We start from the raw sequence: 27,992 nt of genomic DNA, 5'->3' as shown, positions 1-27,992 counted from the left end.
AGGTGAAGGAAAAAACACTACACCAAATGAAAAATACTCAAGAATCACACACACACACACAGATGAGTGGTAGATGTACAAAATTCCTAATGTAAAGTCGACACAAAGTGTCTGAAAAGAGACCAAGGAAGAAGCGGTAACAATATTTGGCAAAGCAGAATTTGGACCTGCAGAGATTTGCTTCACCCGTTTTTTTTTTTAAGCTAGTTAGACACTTACGTGTATTAAATTCTCAATGTTGAGTCTGAACAGCCCAAATCACAGTTTTCAAATCTCTAAAGGTCCAATATCTGCTTTGCCAAATAATGCATTCCCCTCGCAGGTCTCTTTTCAGAAATCTGATAATTTGGGCCGTGTACATTGAGCACTTCGTACATCTCACAATCATCTGGTCTGAGAAATGAAAGGGATAGAAATCTCAGCTGGCTGAACATCTGTTTAGCAGAATAATGCATCATCCTCTTAAGTTACCAACAAATATTTTGGGCTTCTTTGACACAATATTGGTTACATTTTTATATAAAACTTATTCAGTCTGAGAAAAAAAGGGGATGCAAATCTCAGCAAAAAATCCCATCTGCAAAATAATGCATTCACACTGGGACTTGATTTCTAGAGATCTATAAACTGAAAGTTTTTTCTTATTGTTGATTCTACTGTATAAATGTCAGGTCAATATTGCTGAAATAGCTGGGCATACACATTCTTGAACAATAGGATCATTTTTCATCATTTTTAAGCATCAGCAAACCAGATTATATAGTTTTTAAACTGTTGCCATTGAGATGTTTACGTCTAGGAGCATCGTTCCGTTGTAACTGTGCGCGCTCCCGCGAGGTGCATGCGATTCTCCGGGGCAGAATTTAGTGTAGCACTGATTCTAGTGGTCACGTGGAAGCAGTTAGCCAATGGAGGCGCTTCTTGCAGAGGCGCGCAACTTGATTCAGGAAGTACACATTTTGTTTTCGCTCCGGGCTCGCGCTGACAGGAAAACTGACCAGAAATCCCTAAAAAACACAATCAACTTGGTTAAAACAGACAAATTCAGGTGAAAATGTCCGAGTCCACTCCCCTGTCATCGCTGGGGAAAGGGGACGGTTTACATCAACAAGGTAAGACAACAAATGTCTGGAATGTGTTTACTCCTTCTGACACTAACTTTGGAAAAAGAGGCTAATCAGTGATTAAAACCTGATTTATTTTAGAATTAGGGGCACATTAAGAGATGAAAAAAGTTTCCATATTGATTATTTATATCTTATAATCACAAATTATCCTGTTATAAATGGGGGGAAAGGCTGAAGAAGCTATTAAAGGTTGTGTTGTTAGTCCACTTCATGCCATTATGAGGATTTGACTGTATTTAGTGCCACCCCCCCCTCAAGTTCTCGCCTCCTTCCCTCTGTGTGACTTGGCCGAGGAGGACCTGACCCGGAACCCCCTTTTCTGTAAGCTCCTCGCCACCCTGGCTCAACATGTGGACCAGACTGGGCTCACCGCGTTGCTGAGGTCAGAGCTGGACAAGGTACCGGCAGCACCGTGTTCACACAGGGACAAAAAAACGTTCTGCGTTCATTAACCTACTTCACACACACAACTCCGTATGAGTCACATTCTTGTGACTGCAGCTTTTGGCCAGAAGGATCACTTCTTCAAAATGTAAGGATGCTTCATAGTGGACCTCAGGATCATAGGATGTTTCCACCACCATCACTATACACTGTCACCTCGAGGAAGGCCCCGCCGAGATTGATCAAGGGCCAGGGTGTGTCCCATAGCCATGATCACGATTTAGGGTTATGGATCCATGCCCTGAATAATCTTTAGGTCGTGGTATAAATGATTCCTGTAAGGGATTTAAGATGTCTTACTTACCAAATGATCGGTACAGACTTGTTATAGACAGACTCCCTATCAGATACATCTCCTGTAATGACTTCTAAAGTTATATTCTCATGATTGAAGCTTTCAGCCAGGAAAAGATGTCGTCAGGTGGCGTCCAAACTTCCTCCTTTCTTAAATTAGAGCAAACAGCCATGTGCTCGATTTGCCATAGGATGACTAGTTACTCCTATTGAAAGACACAGTAGGTGTTTATGATTTACTAACATCTACTGGTAACCAGTTAGACGGACAGTCACTCAGATGGAACCTCTTTCGTCAGAGCCTTGAGGTTGTTAGGTTTTATGTGACTTACCAAGCACATTGAAAACCATTTGACAGTGACTTTTACACGGTTCAGGTTGTCTTACCCTGGACGATCAGCATGTGTGCTTCTGTAAAACTGGCATACAGAATGAAAGACACTTATTTTTGTGCCCTTTTACACAGTATATCCTTAAAAAATATGGACATGACTCCTCTGAACAGAGTTATGACTTGTGGACAAGGACAAAAGAAACTTAGTTATTATACATACTTGTTTTGCAACAGGATGATTGATTATTATATTAACTTTTAATATCATTGAGGTTTTTTTTTCATAATGAGTTTGTTTTGTATATTAATTTTCTCTTCATTTATTCCAGGCCGAGCAGAAGCTGCAGAGCCAGAAACGTCACTGGCTGCGCTCGGAGAGCCTCCACAGAGGGCTGCAGGAGATGATCCAGGACTGCTCTGTCAGGAAGCACCACGCCATCGTCCCGCCTGACCAGACCATGGTACTTTTCTCATACACATTGGTAGAGTCCATAAGTGCACAAGCAGTTGCATGGATTTAATGACAACATTTTTATTTTTGGTCAATAATGCTGCTAAAAAATAATTCAACTTCAGTACCTATAAACCTACAATATATTAATGTTGGTAAACAGTACATTGCATGTTCATGTTTACCAAAGTGACAAGAAGAGACTGCAGTGTTTTTATTGAATAAGATGACAAATACAAATGTAATGCATCACTTGCTTTGGTTTTGTGTTTGTAGTTCCATGAGACGATGGAGAAGTGTCTGCTGGTTGCTCAGTGTGTCAGACAGCTGGATCCCAGCACCAGCACCAACCAGGACCAGCCCTCCATTCTGGGCCTTAACACCCAACAGGTGATGGAGCTCATGCCGCCAGAGAAGGTGAATCATAAAATTGCAATCTATCTACCAATTGTAATTAATTTAATTAAATAAAAACTGTTTTCACTGCAGATGATGCAGTAGACGTATTGTTTAGGGAAACAATTTAAAACAAATTTAATTTTACTTATCAGTTTGGGTGTATTACCTGTGTGTTTGCCTTTGCCCAACTTTTATTTGTGTTTTCCAGAATGTACAAAGAATGAAACAGAGTCTACCGAGAGAGCTGGAGAAACATCTCAAGAAAAAGTGTCTCAACCTCCTCGCTTACTACCAACCTGAATGGGGTACATTTACTAAACAGGGATTTATCTGCGGTTATGGGGCAAACAATGTACCTCTCATTCACTGTTCAAACCTTTATAAGTCTATGTCATAGTGTTGCATGTTTTGTAATCTCTTCTAGAGAACGAGAGTGAGGGTCTGAAGAACAGCAAGTTGTCTCACCTGTCAGTCCAGCTGGACAAGGAACAGAAAAGAGCAAAGGGTCTGAAGGAGACGTGTCGGGAAAACGCTGTTCTCCTGCAGAGACAGACTGAACTCTACCTCTCTGTAAGTACTTCAGTGAATGTGTTTAGTTCAGTTAATTGACCTTTTCTAAATTCATCTGCTTTTAATCTGCAGGTTGCCAAATATAATTGCCACACGTTTCAGAATATATTATATCCTGCTCTTTCTTCCTCATAACCAGGAGCTGGTCAAGTGTATTCAGCTTCTCCAGTCTCTCATCCTGGACCACAGGCTGAAGACCCAGACCGACTTAGACAGAAAGAAGTTGGAATACTTTGAAGGCAAATGTGAATTAGTCTTACAGAAGATAAAGTAAGCAGATTTCAATGCCTCACCTGCATATTTGCATTTGCATTCGATTGGAATATTACTTTTTGCATTACCTGACACTCTGTCATTATAAAGTTGTTAATTTAGAAGAACACACTTCTCTTCAGTGATGTTGCTGGTAGGAACGACATCTTTTTTTAACCTGGCATCAGCAGGCAATATAGCACATTGTCCCAAATTATTACTGCAGAAGTACTGCAACTCGTACTGAAAAGAAGATATATACACTGTGTAAACATGTATATCTGTTGCTCATATTTCCTCTTCTCTTCGTTTTTAAAGGGCCGAGATGGTAGAAATCCAGCTGGACACATACACAGCCGACGCAATATCTGCTCATAGAAAGATAAGGCAAGACATTTTTTTGTCTATCTTTATCTTTTACAGATCAATTCGATAAAATATTCCCGATAGCATTCATGTTTTTTTGAGACTTTGCTATTTTCCGAAGGGCAACTAATATTTGTTGAAGAAATTCATACCTTTTTTCACAGGTATTTGTCATGTTCTTTGAATTTATTCTTATGCAAGCCTTCAGAACCACGTGGATGTAGTTTGTCTACAAATTCAACTGAATCATTCTGTTGCATCTCCATTTCAGAGAAAAGTTACAATCCGAGCTGAAGACCCGTCGGGTGGAGAAGCAGTCTGTGGAAATGAAACTCGCCTCTTTTGAGATCTTGGGCAAAGAGTTCGAGGCCCTGGCTGAGGAATACTGCAGATTACTGCAGGAGATCGAAGCGAAAAACTGGGCTCTGAAGGAGTTCGCCCAGTACAATGAGAAGTGATGATCACGTCTGACACTGGGACAACAGCCAGAGCTTTCCCTTTTCACAGTGTTACAATGCTCACAGTGACATGCTGGCTTTTGGACACTTGACACATCGACTGTGTAGCATGTTGTTCAAATAAAATCAACGCTGAGGATGTCATCCAAGCTCCCAGAAGAAACCTACATGAACCTTTGCCATTAGAGATGACATAATGTTTTAACTTGTTGATAAAAAGATGACAGTCATAGAAACGATATTCTGTTAACTGTTGTTTACTTCGTCTTAATAAATTAAGTTTCCTAAAATACTCTCTTATCAGTGCATCAGTATGGCACTAAATATTCCACCTTGTTTTTTTTCCACCCAAACCTGTTTAGAGTTCAAACCTTCGTCAGAACCTATTACATGCCTACGCTGAAATCTAAACTTCTTGTAACTTTGGTTTTCTATAAACATATTCTATATCTGCCTTTATAGCAGCTTATTTTACGTAGTATATGCTGCATATGGAGGCATGGAATATCAAGGTTATGGAAATATAAAATTATTTGCCGGTACAAACACCAGCTACTTAAAATGTTTGACTGCTCGCAACAGTTATTTAGCTGCAGTTTGCAATTTCTTCCACTAGTTAGCAGTATACTATACATTTTCACTGACATCTGCAGATTTACAGGACATAGAGAACATTAACCTCGGGCTCCTTGTTTGACTTTCCTCTTCTGTAATCATAGAAATAACATTCATTGATATGACAGTTTGTTTTGACTTGAATCATGCTGTATTTAGCTTCAAATCAGCAATACAATTGTCTGATATAAGCTATGTTACTCAGATATAAGGTTAGTCACTGACACCAAAAGAAGCACAATTGCTCACATTCAGTTAATTTAGTTGAAACTCACGTTTTATTTGTCAAATGTACAGTGAATGTGAGCTCAGCAACGATCTGAGGTATTAATAAGGTATTGAGTGTTTATGGCGTGTGAGAAGGCATCCGACCACGTTGTGATCAGTGTCTTCTATAAGTGAAACAGTTTTATTTCAGACATTGTCAGTGATTCAAATCTGAGGATCTAGATTCAGAATCCACCAGGACAGAGACTTGGATAATCAATGATCTCACTTTAAAGTCAAAGAAAACCAGATGTTTTATTTAATATTTGTCTTTAATATAGGCGTGACTTTTATTTCTGCCTTTTATTCGGGCCCGCCAACAACTCCTGCATACCTACAAAAGATTCCCCCCATTAAAATGTTCGGCTCTTTCAAAGTTGAAAAAGAAAATAAGAGTACACCTGGTGTTACAAAAAAAAATTGTGGAAAAAGAAAGAAGCGTGGTCTTCTTTCCGTAGACGATCTTTGTTAACTCCGCCTGGCCGAGGAGAAACGGAAGGGGGTGGGAGTGAAGCATCTCGCTGTGCTTAGACCATCTCTGCTACCCTCTCATCAGCAGCAGCAGCCCCGCCTCGCAACCCTAGAACCGCTGGCTGCTCCACATCAGTCCGCATCTGGCTGTCACAGCAGCCGCCGCTCCGCCCGCCCGGTGTCGCGGCATGCTCGTATTCAAACCGGGTCTCACACACACACGCGCCCGCACAGAGGACTCGTAACCGGCGGCAGACGCTATGTCGGAGGTGCGGAAATTCACGAAGAGGCTGAGCAAACCCGGGACGGCCGCGGAGGTCCGGCAGAGTGTGTCGGAGGCGGTGAGGAGCTCCGCGGACCCGGTGGTGAGTCTGTGCGCTCATGCTAACCCTGGATAATCCCTAACGGGTTATTAGCCCGCTAACTCCCCTCCACCCCCCTCCCTCCCCTCTCCTCTCCTCTCTCTGTCTCTCACGGGGAAGCACGCGCATTCTCCGCTCCTCTCTTTCCCTCATGCCCCCCCCCCCTCCACAGTTTTCATTCACTGGGTATCTCCCGGCACCTCCAGTAACGGTAGCCCCGCAGCAGCAGCCGCAGTCTCTTTACTGGCACGCGTGTGATGCTAAAGAAGCACGAGTGTCGGCTCGTGTTTGCCAGAGCTCGCAGCACGAGAAGATTGCGTGACATTGCGTTCACGGACACATGCTTTTTTCTTTCTTTTGTGTGCTGGCGGATGAGGAGCGGTGCCAGTTGGACAGCTGCAGCATGGCTTCCCCCGTCCCGGCCTTATTATTGGAGCCGAGTGGCCACAGTGAGCAAAGGAAGGCTCCATAACTGCTGTGGGTTGATGTTGAAAAAAAAAAAAAAAAATACAGTTGTGTTCTTCCTTCACTTGGATTGAATAGCAGTGCTGGTCGCTGCCAGAGGCTCGAGGCAGACTGCAATAATGAACAGGGGATAAGGCGCAGTGGCTTGAGATGAGTAGCTTTAGGATCCTGCTGATACAGCATGTGTGCGTGTGTGTGTGTGTGTGTGTGTGTGTGTGTGTGTGTGTGTGTGTGTGTGTGTGTGTGAAATCATTTTCATGTCAGTAAGTCATAGGCATGACATTTGTCTTGATGTCATTGCAAAGTGCACGCACGCCTCCTGATGCCTTGTCTTCGCCATGGTTTAACTCAAACCATCTGACAGCTCAAATACAAATACTCTTAATGTGTCAATGACAAAACTGCATGCTCAAACCCCCTCCCCATACAAAAAAACACAAACACTAGAGCCTCACATCCTGGGCCCCTCAGAGAGTGCAGCCGGATGCCTTTTTGTAAGGGACAGACGATTGTTCCCTGGGGGTTTCAGTCTGCAGTCTTATGATGAGCATCTTGAGGACAGTGACGCAAAAGAGTTTCCCAGCATAGTAATCTTGTGATATGGTTCTGATCACTGCAACAGAGGTGGGAGCGTGTGTGTGTGTGTGTTTTGTGTTTGTAGCCATGCGTCCTGTTTTTTAGCAGGTTTTGGCTGCTCATTTTAAAGGAGGGAGCGATTGGCTTGGTAACTGAGAACAAACAGTGTTTTGTGGAGGGTTGCACTGCCGGCGTTCCTCTCACATGGGGATTCCCTCAGGCATGCTGTGACCATGCTTTCCTCAATGTGTGTCTGTGTGCTCTTCATCCCTGTAAAATCACTACTATTTCTAAATCTCCCTTTCCCTGTCTGTTTTTAGATTTCTCTGTGCGTCTTCATGTTTCCAAGCAGATAGAGTTTGTATGATGTAAGGCACCCGCTCGTCTGTTTAGTGTTCAGTGGCCATATTGGAGTTTCCATCAGCTGATGTTACTGGACTTATTGAATACTCGCTTTCAAGTCCGCTGCCATGTCTGTGTTTAATGGTCAATTTAGATATCAAACTGGATGTTGGGCATGGGAGAGAATAGGCCCTCATCTCATTGACGAAAGAGATCCATCCTGTGAAACCCCTGATGTATCAAACAACTAGAATGGCACTTAGTCGAGGTAATACCACCGCAGGGCTGCGTGGTCCACATTATGTCATCAAGATCCATGAATTAGTTAGATTACCAGTGAAATTGTAATTTTAAACAAAAAAACAGGCCCTATCTCACACTGTTAACGGGAGTGATAAAAAAGCACTGAATCTGACCCAGATCTGCACATTTAACGGTCTCTTTTCCCCTGACCCATACCACATCCTTCCTCAAATTAAGTGATACTCTTTGCAATAGTTTTTGCGTAATCTTGCTTACAAACAAACATATAAATGGACGGGGGTGAAAACATAACCTCCTTGGTGGTTATTTTCTTTAGTAAAACAACTATATTGATTATTACTATAGCTTCCCTGGTGGTGTTACACAAGAAAGCCTCTCGGTACAGCACATTGGAAAGATAATTAATTTACACATAATTTAGGGCTTCATGTTATCTGATGACACAGGAACAAAAAATGAAAAGGGTAATAAATCAGTTGGTCAACCAACAGGGAATTAATGGGAAACTCATTTTATATAATATAATACCATGCATACATAAACATATATAGACTATTATAAGTACATACGCAAGTATGGTATATGATATAAATATAGCTCAGCACTCAACAGCATGGTTCCAGAAGTAAAATCCCATTAATGTGCTTGAATTATCAGCCATAATGTTTAAACCAAAATCGTTATAGCATATGTAATAACCTTTATTTATTTGTAGATTTGCTTTTTTGCATTAACAAGAAGCTATTTTTGTGAATAGGAGATTTATTTTAGACAGTGAGTAATAGAAGAAGAAAAAAGCTAACTAGGCCTCTTTTCGTCCCTTGAAGGAGCAGCTGTGTGTCTGCGCTTCTCATACACACACACACACAGATTGGAGCACTTACTGGGGTCAGCCGTGGGACAATTCCTTCATACTGTATGTAGCTTGCATGACAGTGTTTGTGTGTGTGTGTGTGTGGGAACTCATCCATTGTGTATAAGCGTAAGCCTCTGTAGCCAACATGATAAAATCCACCTGGTTGTTTTGGAACCTTGAAAGCCTTACATCTGCAGAACCGTTATGGGACACAGACGTCTGGCACAGCACCTTCGCTAACATCATCATCGTCGTCATGGTTCCCCGCGAAGGCAGACTGGGAGTTGTGGTTTTGTGTGTGATTGTTTGAGTGTTCTCCTCAGTTGGGTTGATAGCTGAGAGGAGAACGCGAAAAGCATAATAGGAAATGATGACACAAGCAAGATGGGAAAGTGCCTTGATTGCATGCATCACAACTGTTTCGCCCAAGTGTTAGGCCATGTCCTCAGGGTTTCAGCTTCTTCGCATTTCTCAATCAGTGAGACATGTGGCCTCACAGATGCCTGTTCATAATTCTTAAGCTTCTTTCCTCTGCTGTAAAAAGCAGAACTTTTTCTCATCCGTCTTTCTTCCCCGCTTCCTCTCTCGCCCTCCCTCTCTCTCTGTAATACGATCAGTGTTGTCGCCGAGCCACTGTGTGCTGCTCAGCCGGTGCCTCCGACATGTAGAGCCGCGGTTGAGCCGTGTTGCACATGACAGGAAGCAGAGCTGCTGCTTATGGTGCAGCCGTGGCTCGGCCACATGTAATCCTTTCAGCAGACTTGTAGGTGTTGTGTATTGCTGCTGCTCAGGCTGCTGGTTGTTGTCTAGTTGGGTATGTGTGTAAAAGGATTGATAATGCAGAATAATGGAAACATACACAAATATCACAAGTGTTGTAGGGGTTGCTTAGGTAGTTTTTATTTTGATTAGTGGTTAAAAAAAATGGGAGACACATGTGGATTTTTGTTGGTTTATGTGGACAGCCACGATAGTCAGTGTCTGGCGGAAAGATTTGCAGAGAACACTCGTGTAGCTGGCTTTAATGACAGCACCAAATTCCTGGTTAGAGAACATGGAAAGGGAAAACTTTTTTCCCTACAGTCTTTTATTCAAGAAGGATTTGTTAACCCCTTAAACATCCCTGAATTTGTCTTGAGCTGCCAAAGATTGTTCAAATCCGCAAAATTGTATTTTAGTAGTTACGAGAGAGAACGGTTACAAAGATCAGGTCGGACTCAAATTTGAGAGAGAACTTGCCTGTCTTGGGTTTGAATGTTTCACTTAGTATAAACATCTTATTGTAGAATGTGAAATTCAATATATTTTTTTAAACCTCTATAACATTAACATCCCAACATAATAAGCAAAGATAATGTTTGTGGAAAAACAACAACATATTTTATCATTATTTCACAAGACCATTAGAAAGATTGATGACATGTCTCTACGTTGTACAGAAATGAAGGCTGAATATCCCAGTTACAGGTGCTGCCATCTTGTGCTTTTGATGTCATTCAGAGCCAGAAGTCTATTGGCAAAAAAATGTGGGTGTTCATGTTGGACCTCGTTACTTTTAGTCAGAATAAAATATGTTTTCATATTTCTTGGAATCGATATCAATTAACTTACAAAGATGTTTTTAACATTTAATATCTCAGAAACACTTCCCCAGAAACACTTCCTGTACCCAGAATAACAATACACACTGTAAAACTGCCCAGTGGTTGTTTTAGATTGAAGGCAGTAGATAGCACTGGAGACCAACAAGCAGTAAAAAAGAAAAAGAAAGCCAGACTGCTGCATAACTTTACTGCTGACAATATCCCTCAGCTGGAAAACGCAGCTCTGGATCTCAGCTGCTCGACAGTTCAATGGAAAGTTGACGGAGCACGAGGTAGAAAATCACTCTCTCATATTTTCCCAGCTGCTGGAGCGCAGGCAGAGTCTCTCCTCGTACATGTGCGTTAACTGCCTGCTGACCCGGTGGCAGCGGCTCACTGATGTGGCACAGAGGCTGATATACAGCCTGATTTCTGCTCCGGCCCAAACGGCCTGGTGGCTGCTTTGCCAAGGCTTATTGGCTAAGCTATTCATCACAAGTCTTCTCTGCTTAGCTCGAGCTTATAGCTGGCACTTTCTTGGAAATTAATTCTGAACCTCTCCAAGTGGTTTAGGGCCATGTTTGTTATCACATCCTGACCTAGTTGGAGAAGGGAATGCCAAGTTTTTAGCAATTTTTAAACATAACAGAGGCAGATTTCAGATCATCCACTTCTCTATGAAACTGAAAACAGGAAGATGTAGGTCAGGACTTTCATGTGACATATCTGTTGAGTATTGTACAATTTGTATAAACCAGTGCAATACCCACTCTAAACCTGCCTGTTAGGAATGGGCTGTTCTCTCGGCCCGTGTTAATGCCCAAGAGCTACTTCAGTATTTTTCAACGTGTGAAGTTGATAAAACTAACGATTCAATAAAAACTGACAGACAGAAAGACCTTGGTGGAATTAGGAGATAGATGCCTCTAAAAGAAAATGATCTTCATTTAACTACACAAAATGTGTCTTGATGTTCTCACCTTCGTTGGCCTTTCTGCATTTGCCCACACATTTCCTCTCAGTTGCTTTTTTTTTTCATCCACCCACAATTCTCTGAGCAATAATTTCCCTGCACCATGACAGAAGTCTGAACATTGCAGTAGCCTCTCTGATCTCTTGCGGCTGCGCTGTTATTACACAGTTGGTGAAAAGTTGTGAGGGTTTGTTAACTGCTTTCAAATGGCTTATACACAGCCAAGGTAAAACTATAAAGGATGTGAGATCAAGAAGATGTTTATTTGAAACAACATGTTATTTATATCTTTACTCTCTTCCCCCCTCAGGAGCAGCCAAAGATCATCGAGCCGCTGGACTATGAGAATGTGGTGTTTCAGAGAAAGGCCCAGATGCACAGCGACCCCAACAGAGACCTGCTGCTCTGCCCGGTGGACGATGTCTCGGTGAGTCGCCGACCCACATCCTCATCCACTGTGTCCTCTGGGACTGACTCAGCCTCCGTCATCAGCATTAAATCACGAGTCAGGGGGAATTCAAAGCTTCTGTTTATTTAGAACGTCAGAGTTTTATTTGCCTGGATGAGATGCCAGATTGAATTTCTTATTTGCTTTTTTCTGTTCAGTAAAAATGTAAGCCCACTGAGCAAACTAAGATCAGGGAGAGTTGACATAATTGTCAACACACACATTTCTGATGTGATGACGCACTGTCACAAAAAGTTATTGTGACATCCTTGTGGTTCTTAACTTTTATTATATAATTATCGCAATATAATTTCACCAAACGCAATACAACAAAGGTTCAATATACATATATACGTATGAATACATTGCTTATGTAATGTGCAAACCAGATGAGGAGTTAATTGATAGAACCCAGAGTTTAAAACCAAAACCTTCACACAGGAGCCAAAGTCTTTAAATAATCATTTGACATTTAATCTTGATGATTATCGTTTATCTGCTTACTGATATGAACATGTTTATCTTGATATGATTTTGAACCATATCGTAATAGGCGGAAATGCACTGAAGTAATATGCATCTAACAGTCAACTTAATACATCACTTAAATTAGTCACAAAATAATCAATATCCTGTATACAAAACAGCATAAATGTGTCTTTATTGGGTCAAACAGATATGCAGCATGTGCATGTATCTCCTGCATCACACTTCACCTCACAATCAACCTCTGAGTTGAAGTTCCAGTACTAATCTTATACCATAGAAACCTGTACTACCCTCTTCACAGTAAACAGGAACAAAGCGCTGTAAAAGAATATCACATAAACATCAAGGTTTACAGGTTGAGCAGTCAAACACAACCCAGCAAGGTACCTCTGTTCTGACACATGTGGTTTTGTTTAGCAACGTGTCTAGTTTTTTTTTCTCCTCATGTCCGTATTGAATCTGTTCACACCCATTTGTCCCTGCCGTCTGTTTCTCGCTGTGTCTTTGCCTGTGGGTTTTTGGGGGGTTTCGTGCTTTGCTTACAATGTTTACAAGTAGCTACACAAGTATGCTTCTTCCCATATGTGTGTATGTGTGTCTCACTCTGTGTGTGTGTGTGTGTGTGTGTGTGCTATGCAGGAGTCCCAGCTCTCCCGCCAGAGGAGGACGGTTGTACCCTCGGTGCCCCAGAATGCTGAGCGGGAGGCCAGGAGTCTATTTGCCAAAGAGGTACTAAAACACAGACGTCCCCGCTTTTGTACATTTTTGGCAATAACATCCAGTCCTTTCTGAAGCTAAAAAGAGAAGGTTAACAGTGAAATAAGCGGAGGCATTCACTGCTGCCATCAAATCTTCTGAATGATATGACTGAAAACTTCCTTTTGAATGTTAGACATTAGACATTAAATTCATATAAACTCCTAAGAGATGATTTCTTCTTTCTCATCACATGTTTTGGTCACTTAAAGCTCTCAAAGAAACACTGGCCAATCGTGAACTCATGCTCTCCTGATGATATATTGTATTGGCAATGAAAAACAGACTTGCCTGGCATGTTGTGGATACACTCTGCTGCTGCTGTGCCAGGCTCTAATCTGTGTTCATGGCCGTGGTAGAGCATGGAAACAACTGTCATAGGAGTTGTTAATACAGACCTTGGCTTACTCAGCATCACTTCAACAAAGATGCATTCATTTGACCTAACTGAGAAATTCTGCTCGCAATTTCACACTGAACAAAGTGACATATACAATGAAAACCATCTTGAGGAGTAATAAAGTGGAGTCACGGTAGGAGTGACTACTTCTTCTGCTGCTTTCCAGTTCTTAAGTGGACGATATTAAGCTTGAGTTTTATCCAAAAACATGGAACCACGCAAAGTTTCTGTTTCTGTCCTTTTCTGGCATGGTATGGTTCTTGTAATTGAGTGTGTCTGCTGCTCCTAATCCAGCTCTCTGTGTTTGTCAGTGCATCAAGATGTACAACACTGACTGGCATGTAATCAACTACAAATATGAGGCCTTCTCTGGCGACTTCCGCATGCTGCCAAGGTAAGGAAGATAAGGAAAAGATAAAATACAGTTTGGATATGTGGAGAATTTAGGTGTTTGCAGAAAAACATTGGAGCATTTATCCGTCCAATATGTTACATGCATCCCCGCTGCTAACAGACTCTACAACACCATTACAAATGAAAAAAAAAATGCTGCATTTCTTTCCACATCACAACTACTTACCCTTTTTTTAATGAATATGTTCTTGCACTAGGTTCCTCATGCACATTATTTGAATAAAACATACCAATTATAATATATCATATAATTCCACATGTATGCCTCTTGTTATGAAAGTCAGCCATTATATATTCATACAAATATTATGTACTAGATATATAGATAGTACAATATTAAAGAGTGCTTTATTTGTCCTCATCATCGGGTCAGCACAGTATAGGCAGGGAGCTGATTTATTGACTACCTACTCTCTCTCACCATCTTTTCAAAGCAAAGGCCTGAAGACAGAGAAGCTGCCAGCTCACGTGTTTGAGATCGATGAAGACGCCAAAGACGAGGTGAGTGGAGGGCCCTGAGCGTCGTTAAATCGCAGACACTGATCGCTTGCAGGAAGATTCACAGGCCCAATTGCACCATGCATGTATGCACAGCTTTCAGTGATGTGCTTTAAACCCCGCTCAGAAATGACCAGGTGTAATTGCTTTAATTCACGGAGATAAGACGCCAATTGGTCTGAATGTCCTGGAAATGTTCGCACAGCAGAGTGGACATGCACTGAAATTGTATCTGAGCTTGTGTCCAAGTGACTTATGGTCTGTCGTCCACAAAGCAGCTTGACCCCACAATAGGGAGAGAGAGCCGGGCAGTGAAACCAGAAGCCTTATAGATCCTATAAATAGCTCTCATCGATCCTCCTCCCCCTACCCTCTGGCTGGATGTGGATAAAGTTAGAAAGAGAAATAAACGTTGCTCTCTTCCCAGGATGGGAAGGGCAAGGACACAGCTCTGTTACTTCCTACAATGGTCCATGCTGCTGTTACACTACATCTGTACGAACATGTCTGTCTGAAAGGGCAGGTCTAGTTGCACATATTGAGATAATAGGACAGTGTCTGGAAAGTGTCTGTCAGTAAAAGTGTTTTTTTCCTAATGATCCTAAACCCTTTCTGACCCTTGGCTGGCCGTCACAATAAATCTATAATAACAGTCAGGGACATTAGGTGACAAGACTTAATACAAATGATACAGGGTGTAGCGAGTCGGCGGTCCACTGTCTCTGACATTGTGTCCGAGGGACGGATAGAAATGAGGCAGCTGCAGGAGGAGAAACAACAGCCAATTAGATTAGAGGATGAAGAGAGAGAGAGCGAGAGAGAGAGAGAGAGAGAGAGAGAGAGAGAATGAGTGAGAAAGAGTGACAGGCAGAGGACAAACACACAAACACACAACCTCACACACTCACAAACTCACACATACACACCTACACACCTCCTCACAACTCAACCTTTCTCACCCAGTGCCATGTTATGGGTGTAATGCTCCAAGCTGTGAATCCCTGCTGATGTTGGATGCATTACATAACAAAGATATTTGTGCATGTGTGTGTGTGCGCATATGAAAGTGCTCACTAACAGACCAATCCCTTGTGATGAATATTTCCGTTGGGGCTGATGATCAGGTTAAATGACAGAGGCTCAATTACTTTATGGGAAACCAAAGAAATTCTCTGATAAAAAGTTTCTGATTGACAGTGCGTATTTAGTGTTGATTTCTGGATTTATGGTATATATGCCCTCAAGCATAACCCTCTAACCCAATGTCTGCCAGGATTGGCTCCAGCTCCCCCCGCAACCACCAGGAGGATAAGCAGTTTCGATAATGAGTGGATATAATCAGTGATTCTTTCATAATATTAGCTACTTGTCATAAAGAAATGTTTAACATGGTACTAATTACTGTAAAAAGTCTCAATAACATCAAGCTTTTGAGACTGTCTAGAGTTAGAGTTCTCACGTTTATATATTAAGCATTAACCTGAATGAACCTGCACAATAATGTCTGCCTTGATTGATTTCTGTTATTTGTTTGCGTCTGTCAGGACTCAGCGTCTCTGTGCTCCCAGAGGGGAGGCATCATGAAGCAGGGCTGGCTACAGAAAGCCAACATCAACAGCAGCCTGTCGGTCTCCATGAGGGTGAGTCACCAGCAGACCTCCTGCCTGTTATTCATACATAATAATAACAACATGTAGGCTTTACGACATGGCAAACAATACTCTCTTATCTCATATCCACCCATATATTTGAATCAAGAATATTATAATCAGTGTGGACAGCTGCAATATCATCAACAGTCACATCTGTGTTGTACAATGATAAACAGCACTTGTCAGGGGGCTTCAAAAGAAAATAGCAAAAATACTGTAAAATTAATTGTGAATACAGTGCAAGCAGTGTTGTAAAGATAAAACAAGGAAAGGGATTAAATTAAATACAGTAATTTACACTGTTAAAATATAGTGTGAGTGACTGGACTAGAATTCATGCGGTGGATTTTGGAAATAAGAGCTTTAATTACCTGAAAAAATCATCTGTGTGAAGAACATAAACAGTTACTATAACAAAATTACAATATAGAACAGTCAGTCAAAAACTTGAAACTATCATTCTGTTCATCAAAGTCAAAATATCTAAAGAACAAAGTTACATATCGAGAAATACACATTATATCTAAACTATATAACACAGATTCAACCCTTCATTTGGTATTTGGCACTTCCTGTATTTAAGAGCAATGCTTCTTATGTTGCATCCTCTTGGCAAATCCTGACCATAATGTAGAGTCTACAAAATGTAAAATCAAATCAAATCAAATAAAGTATTTTGTGTTTCTGTAAAATATGTGTGTAAAAGATGAAAGTGTGTGGGGGTTACTGCGATCTTATGTTACCGTGTGGCTGCAGATGCATCAGTTACAGCAACGTCAGGAATTAGTGGAGCAACATACACTTAGGTGATACAAGATCTGTTTAGAAGCTAAAATACTGCATTTCTCTGCAATTAATGTACCTTATAATGCTTAAATACTGCATTTCTCTGTGATGAACATGCTGCAACAATAATGAATCTCCCGGACTTGCCCTACATCGCTGTGCCCCGGCAGGTATTCAAAAGGAGGTTCTTCTACCTGTCTCAGCTCCCAGACGGCTCCTACATCCTCAACTCCTACAAGGATGAGAAGAACTGCAAAGAAACCAAAGGCTCCATCTACCTCGACTCGTGCATTGATGTTGTCCAGGTATGCAGGGTTTTTTTTATTTGAAGGACTCCTCAGTGTGCTTTCCTCTGTGCCCACTGTGAGCGTTCCCCTCTTGGCATCAGCTCCCGCCCTCGTGAAGGTCTGCATGTTTCCTAGTCTCGCCACGCTCCAGGGGCTTTTATGTGATTTGACTGAAGAGAATTACTGCATTCCATTGACTTAAACAGAATAGTCCAGTATTAGCAGTAATTGAGGAGTTGCTGCTGCTGGCTCATGGCACAGGCTGGTGCGTCATTGACTGGGCTGCCAGGAAGCTTTCAGTTTGATGAGTGCACTCTGGAGACGACTGTGCAGAGTGAGGGGACTCGGGTTTAATAGGAAAGCTTGTGTTTGACATGCAGACCAGATTTTACACCTGTCGGTGCTGGCTGAATTACACTGGCCCCCTGTTTATTTCAATCTAATTTTCCAAGAATTACTTTCAAATCCCTACATCATCTGGATCTATTATTCATTTTACATATAGTTTACATGTAGGCCTTTAGTGATTGGTCAATGTTTAGGTGTGAAAAGGGGGGAGGATGGAGAAGGTATGCAGAAAAGGACCAGGTCAAAAATTAGTTCTTGTGAATCAAATTGGATTACATTTTTATTTAAATGAGGAGACGCACTTTAATGTATCTCTGCTCTGCTTTTATCCATTAACCTTTATTATGAAGGCTTTAAGTCAGTACTTTATTTACTTCATTAATTTGAATTCACTTGGGAATGAGTTCCAGAGCTGACACCCCTTTATGAAGAAATCTGTCTTAAGATCTAAAATGTTCTATCACATCCTTCAGAGTCCAAAGATGCGGCGCAATGGCTTCGAACTGAAGATGCAAGACCGCTACAGCCACTTCCTGGCTGCAGACAGCGAGGCAGAGATGGAGGAGTGGGTGGTGACGCTGAAGCAGGCTCTTCAAAGCAGCACCGAGGCAGGCCAGGACAAGAGGAACGGGGCAGAGTCCCTGGACTGTGCCCTGGGTGAGTTGCGTTGTACCTACATCAGAAAACTAACATTCTTGGGAATTACATATGACCACATCCTCTTTGAGTCAACCCATTATACACAGTCTTGTTGAAAAGGTTACAGTCAGCTCGGTAAGCAAATAATAACATGTCTAACCCTCTCTAATGGTAAAGAGAGTAACATTAATCCCTCTCCTGGCAGTGGAGGTCCATAGAGTCTGGGCCCCATGTTAATGGCTTCCATACTACGTTCAGAGGCAGAAATTAGGCTCAGGTGTTTCCAGGGTTATTCTCTACTACACTTCTTAACCTTATCTTCAGTTATGGGATGTCAAAGTAATTCTGGGACTCACATATTCCTTCATATGTGTTGTACTTGACATGGGTCTTAAATTCCATTCGTTGTTGTCTTTAAAAAAGTTTTAATAAGTCAAAAGTTTGAATTGTTGAAACTTGTAGAAACCCTGACCACTTTAGTTGGTAATTTTAACACTATAGCTGCCGTCAGTAGACAGCGAGTAGAGATATACTTGATGATCAAATATAAATTATTACAAAAACCTGTGCAGAAGAAAAGGTAAATAACTCAAGAGTCTAGGATTTTACAACAAGTTTCTTATTAGCATGTGTGGACCATCTTATTTCTTAAATCATAATATACTCTCTGTAGAGACCTCCAGTGAAACCCAATAGATCAATTCTGCTCACAAATTTCAAAGATGCTGATGAGACACTGGTAGGCCATCCAAGAAGATGGAAATGCAGTTGGAGTTCACTCAGTACATAATGTGCCACCAGGGAGTCGGCAGAATAGTGATTGGCCTCCTTTTAATTCGGCCAATAGACTGAAAAGTTTGGCAAGACAGACACAACAGGAGCTACATGGGAAACGTTTGTTGAGCCAAGCTTTATTGACCTTGATTTGCAGTAGCGTCCATTCCCTGTATGTGCATGACCTTTATTCACGTGTGTGCTTACTGTCCTGTTCAATCAGATGACGACACAACCAGCCAAGGTAAAGGAGAGAGCCTGCTGGATCATGGGAGGAGCTTACAACCTGAGCTTATGAAGGTATGAAGGATGGATTGGAGGTTGATTAATTAACACTCATTGGCTTAGTTAGTGATATACAGAAAAATGTTAATTAAGATTAAAAAAACTGTCCCCTTTAAAATAATTTAATGTAAGAGAAGACATATCCCCAAAACGTGTGAGTCCCCCTCAAACAGTTGTACAATATACAGTCACTTTTTATCGTTTGTGTGCAAAGCTTTTTATTAACAGTCTATAGTGCAGAGGGAAGTTAAAACATTTTGTGTTCATCCTACCTGGGTTATCTGCAGTGAATATTCTTAAGTTGATGTCTTTCATAAAAACTGAATTTGCTTTATTACTGTTCACGTGCGTGGCTTGTATGTAAGTTTGAATGAATTACTAAACTGCTGTTATATTTTCATACATTCCATGTGGGGTCAGCTCTATATATAGCGTTGCTGCAACAAAACAAATATGCTCCTGATTTGAAGTCAAATAGCTAAAGAGGAAGTGATTCCATGATAGAGATCAGCACCAACAATAGTAATCAGTCCAATATGATGAAATATAAATAAGATCTTGATGGATATGGTGGTCATTTTGACCCAGTTGCAGGCCGCTGCTGTATTTTTTTCTGAGGACATAGAAGACATGTTCAATTCTGTCCACAGACTGAAGCCACACTGCCCTGCCCCTTTTTGACTGCTACAGAGCATTGTTTGCTATTCAAATTATAATCTTGTATCTCCTGTCCAAATCGCACCACATCTCCCTAACCATTCAGAATACAAATGCCTAGTGTGAAGCAGATAAGATGAATAGGTCGCAAGATAAGCAACATATACTTAGCAGGTAGATTGTTTACCTTACCTTTACAATGTAAGAGCCCTTGAATAGAAGCTCTTTTGTTGAACTTACTGTATTTGAGCAGCACTACGAGCTCCACAGAGACCATGCTGCTTTAATACGTCTGTAAACCCAGAGCGCCACGCAGACAACAAAGCCTTATGTGCTGCTGTTTCCCTCCGTTTGCTCTGGGCAACTCCAGCGCGGCTTTCCCCCCTGCTCCATGCACACGATCAGTCGAGTTGGTCTGCAGGCTGGACTCAGTGAAAGCAAAAAATAAAAGAAGGGAGTAGGACAAGTGGGGAAGGAGATGGATTAGGGCTCTACCGTCACCCGAGGGTTTGATTTTTTTGTCTCCATTAGATTCTTTCTCTTTCTGTCTGGGTCTGCCGGGCCTGTCTCTTCTGAATTGCAGAGAAAATACTATCAGGCAACAATCGGATCAGATCTGTTTTGTTTTGAAACCACCATTTTACTATTTCTCTCAAATTGATGCAAACCGTAAATGTTTTGTTCTTGAATGAGAATAATAAAAAAGTGAAGTTGCTATCAAATTAAATCTGTATAAAAAAGTAAATCTAAAAAAAGGCCTTCTGATGTAATTATATTATATTTTACTGACATTCCTCCACTTTGTGTGTCTGTAGTATGCCAGGGAGACTGACCAGCTCAATAAACTCAACAGGAATGAAGGCAGACAAAAGCTTTTCTCTCTTGATCCTGAGACACAGGTACAGAAGATGCTTCTTTGGATACTTACCTATTGTATGATTTATTTATTTCACTATTGATTCAGACTATTGGATCTCTCCTCCCCACCATTTTCACTGTTTCCTTCTCCCTCACCTCCTTCCTCTGTCTTCCACACGCTATCTCCCTGTTCATACTCTCTCCTCTTGATCAATCCTTTTTTCCTCTTGTTTTACCTCCTGCATTCTTCGGTCCTTTCTACTCCTCCTCCTTCTCCCTCTCTGATATCCAGAGGCTGGACTTCTCGGGCATCGAGCCAGATGTGAAGCCGTTTGAGGAGCGCTTCGGCCGACGTATCGTGGTCAGCTGCCACGACCTGACCTTCAGTCTCCAGGGCTGCGTTAGTGAGAAGGGTGACGGCGTCCTAACCAATGTATGTCTTTATCTTACATCTACAACACAGATTCTGATTATATTCTAACTTGTCTATCCCTTAAAGTACTACTCATAATTTACTTTAACCAGTATCTTAAAAGCCTTTATTCAATAGAAAACCATACCATGCTGTTATCGCAGAGGTGAATCTCCTTTAGTTTTAAGACCAAGGTTAAAATATCCACCTTAAACCTTAAACGGCTTAAAGACTGTCTGTTTTTCAAAAGTGATCACAAAACCATTGAAACCGAGTCTCGATGAAGTTGCTTAACCTTTCGCCTGACTTCATTTTGAGTGCACTTAAGTACAAACCCGAACCACAACACACACGCTTCCTTTTCACACCACAGATCTTCCGATGCCCTCACAGTCTGCTGTGCTTGCCCCAGATAATATACTGTGCCTTCATAATTCATGTTGACCTGTCTGGGAGAACGTTAAGTAACCAGGCCAAAAGAAGAGACCCCATATTGTTTCAGACAATTTTGTTTATGATTAAAGCAGTTGGAAGTAAAGGATTTGCAATAATTGTGGCTTATATGCAATGAATGAAGAGCTGTTGAAAGCATGAGGCAGCGTTTCTAGCATGTGCGAGCTTTGTCTTTGTCAGAGTGGATGGTTGTAGTCATAAAACATTGAGTTGGACCACCTCTTTCTGTTTGCTTCTCCATTAGAGGATTGAAATGACTCATATTTGTGGTTTGGAAGCAGGCACGTTCTTTCCCTCCGCTTCTTCCTCCCCTCTTTCCCCTCCACAGGGTCGGATAGGTTTAATGTTTACTGGATGTAGAGGCTTGCCCAACATGCAGAGACCATTCATCCTGGTATAAGTGCACAGTCGCTCAAAAGTGTGTGGGCTGTGGTAGAGTAGAGCCAACGTGTGCTCCCAAACAAGATATCAACCTATGTTTTGAGGCTGACGTACTGAAAGCCAGTATTTTAGGAAAGATTTTCCTCTATATTTAAGCTAAATGCACTTCGAGACAATATTTGCTCGAGAAATGTATTAATCTACAATTTTCAGTTGTTGCATGGCAGATACAATGTCATGGATAAAATTGAAATGTCGGTAATGTTTAAGGTGGTTTGCTAGTTTCTTAAATGCAGGTTTTACAAGGAAAACTACCTTGAACTAACAATGCAAGAACAAGTCACAGACATTTAGAGGGTTCATATCATCACTCTCAGTACTAGAGTCTGATATAATGATTGACACAATGATGCACCAATGATGTGCTGATATGAAACATTTTAATTTGACAGAACAAACAATGCCGATACGATTTTTTCTTAAAAAACGTTATTCTCTGCATTCAGGCTCTATAAATCATGCCTTAATTATATTTATTTATCATAAGGGTTTCATAACATCTTACAAGTCATTGCCATCTCTTTTATATATGTATATCAGCGATTTATCAGTATTGGAAATGTTTTACCCCCTGATATTGATATCGTCATCACTCCCTGCAAAATTCACATCCATCTGGCTAAGCTTGGTTGTCCAATACATGGTTCTAAAATTGTTGGTAAAAATAGCAAGAAATGTGATTTACAATTTAGCAAATGATACCAGTGATACTGTTTGACCCTGATTTTTACACTTCAGATGCTTCCTTACACTTTAACCCCCAGGTGGAACCGTTCTTCATCAGCCTCGCCCTCTTCGATGTCTCCAAGAGCTGCAAGATCTCGGCCGACTTCCATGTCGACCTGAATCCGCCCTGCGTCAGGGAGATGCTGACCGACGCCTCGGGCCAACTCTCTCCTTCGTCAGACTCGGATGGGGGAGGAGGCGGTGGAGGAGGAGGACTCAAGGATGGAGGAAGGGGAGTTGGACTAATGGTGAACGGCGACTCGGGGAAAGGGAACGGCCTGCCTGTGCCTCAGAGGGTGTCGGAGGCTCTGCTGCGCTTCCCCACACAGGTAGAAACATGATTGCTTTGCTGATGAACCACACGTCTGCTATTCAGGACTGGGTGTGAACTCTGAATCACTGTTGTATCAATATAGATTGTGTTTGAAGAACAGTGTTCCATCCTTTTTGCAAAACATATTTCGAAATCAGCTTCTTCTGAAAACACCATTATAGTGGTGATGCTGATATGATAGTAATTCTTCTAGTTTAAACTTTTAAGGCAAGTGACATAAGGTATACAAAACATAATCACACCTAATATGTTTGAAGTAACAATAAGTTGAAACTGAAGAGGTCTTTGTTGTATTTCTGTGGTTATCTAATTCAGTTTTATAATGTTCAATTGATAACAGGGATCCTGCTGCTGTAGTTGGCTTTTACACAGTGATTTGGCAGCCTGTCATCCTGTTTGGTGCAAGGCTCTGTGTTCTGCTGTTCGTGACAATTAGAGCAGATGAGGAAATAGCTGAAAATGAGGTTTAGTACAGTCTGGTTTGCTCCTTCTGTTTCGGAGGTTATGTGTTCACCCACGTCTGTTGGTTTGTTTACATTTCAACACTATTTGCACCATACTAGTTGGAGGGATGGGACATGGGCGAGTGAGGAAAATATGTATGGAAAAAAAGATATGCTTAAAAAGAAAATGGACTGTCTGGAGTCGGATATCATTAACTTTGTGGCTATTGGTTCAGACTGTGTTCTTCTTAAATCTGACATTTGAATAATACAATGAATTAAGTGACACCCAACAGTAATGACTTTCCATAATGGTTATTAGATTAGATTAGATTAGATTCAACTTTATCGTCATTGCACAGAGTACAAGTACTGAGACAACGAACTGCAGTTTAGCATCTAACCAGAAATGCAAAGCAGTCTGGTTCAGTCTGTCGTCACTTCCAAATTGATTTCTGTGACACCTCTCAGCATTAGCACTCTGACTGCAGCTGGCCTGGGAGGAACGAGGTATAAGTGAGCACCTGATGGAATGCTTGCTTCCTAACATCAGAGAACTCTTATAACACAGGGGTCATAATAGTTTTCACGTCATTATAGCTTTTCCAGATGGTGAGTGCGTCTCCAGATGACGCTTGGTCCATGTGCAGCCTTTAAAGTTTAACTCATTCAGCTCGCAGGTGATGTCAGACCTCTGCTTTTCCTGTATTTTTCATGCGTGCTTTGCTCTCGGTGTTGTAATGCTTTATATCTTGTCCCTCCTTTTTGCTGTATTTGAAGTTTATTTAAGAAAGAATAATGACCATGTTAGAATCGGTCTTGACCCTTCGTGCAAACTCCTGCAGGTCATGTGAGATCATTTGCACGCACTCTGTGTTCCTCACCTCTGGCTGCTCTGCACCGTTAATTTGATTAAGACACTCAAGACATGTTCCTGCTGTAAATCAGCAGCGGTGAGGTTATGAAACGTAGTCAGATATTCCTCCATGACAAGAGACGTGACTTGGAAGGGATGGAAACAACTGGAAAGGGAGAAGACGAATAGCGCAGAGTCGGAGACACAAGCAGATTCAGTATTTCTATCTGGTAAAAGGTAGTTTGAAAATTATCCCAAGTTTTCTTCTGTCTGATTTATGGACTTAATGTGATGTTCTTCAGGTCGCCATGTGTGAGCAGAGCACACATATTATACACAAACACATGCATACAAACATAGCACACTCTACCTCTGTGATTAGTGGGCTATTATAGCTTGGCTGGCCTCCGTTTAATTTAGGTGCACTGGGTGTGGTCCAAGGACAAGCCCCCCTCTGCTTGTTATATCTCTCTACCACATCATCAGCTCTCTAGACTAGAGGATGCAGCCTCTGCATCAGTTTCATTACATAACGCGCAAATCTAACACGTGACTTTTCTCTCATCTTCAAACCGGCAGTCGTATGGTGCGGCTGTGACGATGTCCACATAGTTTTTCTGGCAAATAAAAATGTCAAATTTAGCTGGTTTTCTTTCCTCTTTCCAATAGACAGAAGCGAAAACGAGTATCAACAAATCGTGATTGTTTAAGAATGAAACCAGAAGCAGCTGTGTGTGGTTGTGTGCTACTTGTGAAGCTCAGATGGGAGAGGACAGACAGAGTGTGTGTGTTTGTCTGACTCGCACCATGCTAGTCTCTTCTGCTACGTCTATTATTAATGTGCAGTTTGATGTCTGCATCTATTTTGATTTAGAGCTGCATTAGCCGCTAAGAAGCGCAGCGGCTTCGTCCTTCAGTTTTATTACTCGTGCTGAAATTTTTATGATTTCCACAATAACTTCCTGCTGCTTGAGACTGCACTATTTTTTTTTTAAATTTCTGCTCACACAAATCTCCATGGGTTTTCTACGTGTGATTATGATATGAGCGGCGTGGCTCTGTCTGTTTGTGGGAGCTGACACCACAAGCTTCAACATGGCCCCATCTCATCAGACCAAAAATAGATATGAGCACCATGCGGTTTTCCTGTATAAGTTCTGCTAACAGCCGGCACCTCCCCCTGCACCCGCCTTGTAGGGAAGCAGCTGATGAGTTTAAGAGTGAATACACGTTTCTAGTTTGAGTTGAATTATTTGAGTTCCCTGCAGCTGTGATGACGTTTCCCCTGACATGCACGTATCCCTCCTGGGAACACCTCTCCTCTTCCTACTCTCTGTGGAAAAATCCTGGAGGAGGGAGGGTTGGAGGGAAACACACAAGTTACTCAGAGTCTGTGTAGCTGTCACATAGACTGTTTTATCGTTTTACATTTCTGTTTGGTATTGCTTTGCTATAGAAGCAGTTCAAATGTGATAAAAAATGAAATAAATAAGATGTGAAAAAGGTGAATTGGCTATAAAATGTGTAAAATATCTGGTTTCATCCATTCATTCACAAATTTAACTTGTTCACATGATTTGGTTAAAAATTAGATTGTGGCATTGTGGGCAAGAGTCAGCGTGGATGTGGAGGATGCATGTGCCCTCCTAAAGTAGCAATTCTACAAATGGTCCAAAGGTTTGTTTTTGATTGGATTCTTTTGTTGTGCTCATGTGATTGTCGCTGGGCTTTAGATTTTTTTCGCTCTACTAGTGTAAGTCTTAAAACATTTTTTTTTCTCTTGTAGCTTTGACGTGTCCTTACGAGGAACGTTAGAAATGCAAAACAAACCTTCAAATACATCTGTATAAAGCTTGTCCATTTTCTCATCGGTGTTGTTACAGTCTGCCAAGTGAAATTACAACTGCAGATGTTCTCAAACTGTATTGTCACGGTCCTACACCGATTACCCTCCTCCTCACTACCATCTTTCCCTCTGTCTTCCAGGGTATCTTTTCCGTCACCAACCCTCATGCAGACATCTTCCTGGTGGCCCGCGTGGAGAAGGTGTTGCAGAACGGCATCACCCACTCTGCCGAGCCCTACATCAAGACGTCGGACGTCAACAAGGTGTGCCATCTTTGCCTTTCGTCTCATTTACTTACGCTTCTTCCCTTTTTTCCCCCTTTTGCTCCATATTGATTCTATATTTTCTGCTCTCCCATTTCTCCGCAGACTGCTCAGAAGGTGCTCAAAGCTGCCAAGCAGACGTGCCAGCGCTTGGGCCAGTACAGGATGCCATTCGCATGGGCTGCCAAGTAAGACAGGGATAAATATAGATATTACATCTTTGGGAATTCAGCTTCATTGAAAAGAAAATACACAACAGCAACTGTTTCACCTCGTTATTCTTCTAAATAGTTGAACCAATTCTGAGATTTCTGCAGTTCAGACTTTCCCAACTCTGTGTACCACTAATGCAAATCATATGACATACAGTAAATATAATATTATAATTATTCAGGCAGCCTAACTAATCCCAAAACTATCCAATAGTAAATGCATGGGGATACATCACATTAGCTTTAAAACCTTAAACCCTGTAACCATAGCCCTGTTTGTGTTTCCAGGCAGGTGTTCAAAGATGCTCAGGGCAGCCTGGACATGGACGGGAAGTTTTATCCACTGTACCGCCACGACAGCAGCAAAATCTCCACCGATGACATAATCAAGCTGCTGGCCGACATCAGGAAGTGAGTCATCACCACACTAATGCTATTTTAGCCTGTGCATTTGTACATTTTGAAATGTTTCCTGGTGTATCTTCCTCTTGTGTTGAATGTATGTTTTCCTCATCAGACCCGAGAAGAGCAAACTTCAGATAATCCCTGGACAGCTGAATGTCACCATTGAGTGTGTTCCGCCCGATTTCTCAAGTATGTTGTCTTACTCCCCTTATCCTAACATTTGCCTCTCTCTCTATAACAATGGTCACACTTTGAAGTCCAATGCCTGCCTTTAAGACACACTGCACAGTGTAAATATGAAGGAGCCGTCGCACATCCGTACTGTTAACTTACATTGTAAAGTCAACAACACACTTTGCTGCAGAGTCATGCATTGGGTTCTACAGCAGTGACTGTACATTCATACAATGCCTTCCATTATTCTCTCTTGCATCTGTAAGTCTCTTAATTTGGAAGTGTCTATGTGCATCTGCGTGATGCATGACCCTGAGTTTGCTCCTTGGTGCGGCACAACAGGAACTAGGCAGCACAGGTTTTGGTTCCTTAACTCTTTTGCTCTGCACCCCCCCCAGATACGGTGACTTCATCTTACATTCCCGTCAAGCCCTTCGAGGACGGCTGTGAGCGGGTCTCGGTGGAGATTGAGGAGTTCCTCCCCGAGGAGGCCAAGTACAACTACCCCTTCACCACCCACAAGAACCAGCTCTACGTCTATCCCCTGCAGCTCAAATACGACAACCAGAAGACCTTCACCAAGGTGTGTGACTCACAATGAAGCTGGATGGAAGAGGAATTGAAATAATGAACTTAACCATCTGTTGCGTGGTGTGACCATATGGCA

At 41.8% G+C, this 27,992-nt stretch overlaps 2 protein-coding genes across 2 annotated transcripts in view; both read left to right on the top strand.

The window, feature by feature from the left end:
- Positions 1 to 19: 19 nt before the first annotated feature.
- haus4 (HAUS augmin-like complex, subunit 4) lies at positions 20 to 4,985 on the top strand. The gene is made up of 9 exons (XM_062383448.1): positions 20 to 1,112; positions 1,386 to 1,525; positions 2,529 to 2,660; positions 2,927 to 3,067; positions 3,258 to 3,354; positions 3,474 to 3,619; positions 3,759 to 3,889; positions 4,190 to 4,258; positions 4,509 to 4,985. Exons 1-9 carry the CDS (start codon positions 1,055 to 1,057, stop codon positions 4,693 to 4,695), a joined length of 1,101 nt encoding a protein of 366 aa, XP_062239432.1. The 5' UTR covers positions 20 to 1,054; the 3' UTR covers positions 4,696 to 4,985.
- A 1,016-nt stretch (positions 4,986 to 6,001) lies between these two features.
- dock11 (dedicator of cytokinesis 11) overlaps positions 6,002 to 27,992 on the top strand; it is a 53,994-nt gene continuing 32,003 nt past the window's right edge. Inside the window, exons 1-17 of the mRNA XM_062383786.1 lie at positions 6,002 to 6,413; positions 11,780 to 11,896; positions 13,046 to 13,135; positions 13,874 to 13,956; positions 14,411 to 14,477; positions 16,019 to 16,114; positions 17,083 to 17,217; positions 18,021 to 18,204; positions 19,184 to 19,260; positions 20,718 to 20,801; positions 21,053 to 21,193; positions 22,831 to 23,121; positions 26,412 to 26,534; positions 26,640 to 26,722; positions 27,035 to 27,157; positions 27,264 to 27,340; positions 27,724 to 27,908. Of these exons, the coding sequence (XP_062239770.1) occupies positions 6,309 to 6,413; positions 11,780 to 11,896; positions 13,046 to 13,135; positions 13,874 to 13,956; positions 14,411 to 14,477; positions 16,019 to 16,114; positions 17,083 to 17,217; positions 18,021 to 18,204; positions 19,184 to 19,260; positions 20,718 to 20,801; positions 21,053 to 21,193; positions 22,831 to 23,121; positions 26,412 to 26,534; positions 26,640 to 26,722; positions 27,035 to 27,157; positions 27,264 to 27,340; positions 27,724 to 27,908 (2,061 nt within the window). The 5' untranslated portion in view covers positions 6,002 to 6,308. The remainder of the gene's footprint in view (positions 6,414 to 11,779; positions 11,897 to 13,045; positions 13,136 to 13,873; positions 13,957 to 14,410; positions 14,478 to 16,018; positions 16,115 to 17,082; positions 17,218 to 18,020; positions 18,205 to 19,183; positions 19,261 to 20,717; positions 20,802 to 21,052; positions 21,194 to 22,830; positions 23,122 to 26,411; positions 26,535 to 26,639; positions 26,723 to 27,034; positions 27,158 to 27,263; positions 27,341 to 27,723; positions 27,909 to 27,992) is intronic.

Source organism: Platichthys flesus, chromosome 24 (genome assembly GCF_949316205.1).
Source record: "Platichthys flesus chromosome 24, fPlaFle2.1, whole genome shotgun sequence".
In the NCBI taxonomy this organism is placed as follows: Eukaryota; Metazoa; Chordata; class Actinopteri; order Pleuronectiformes; family Pleuronectidae; genus Platichthys; species Platichthys flesus.
Note: the sequence above shows the minus strand (reverse complement) of the source record. Positions and strands in the feature narration are given on the sequence as shown.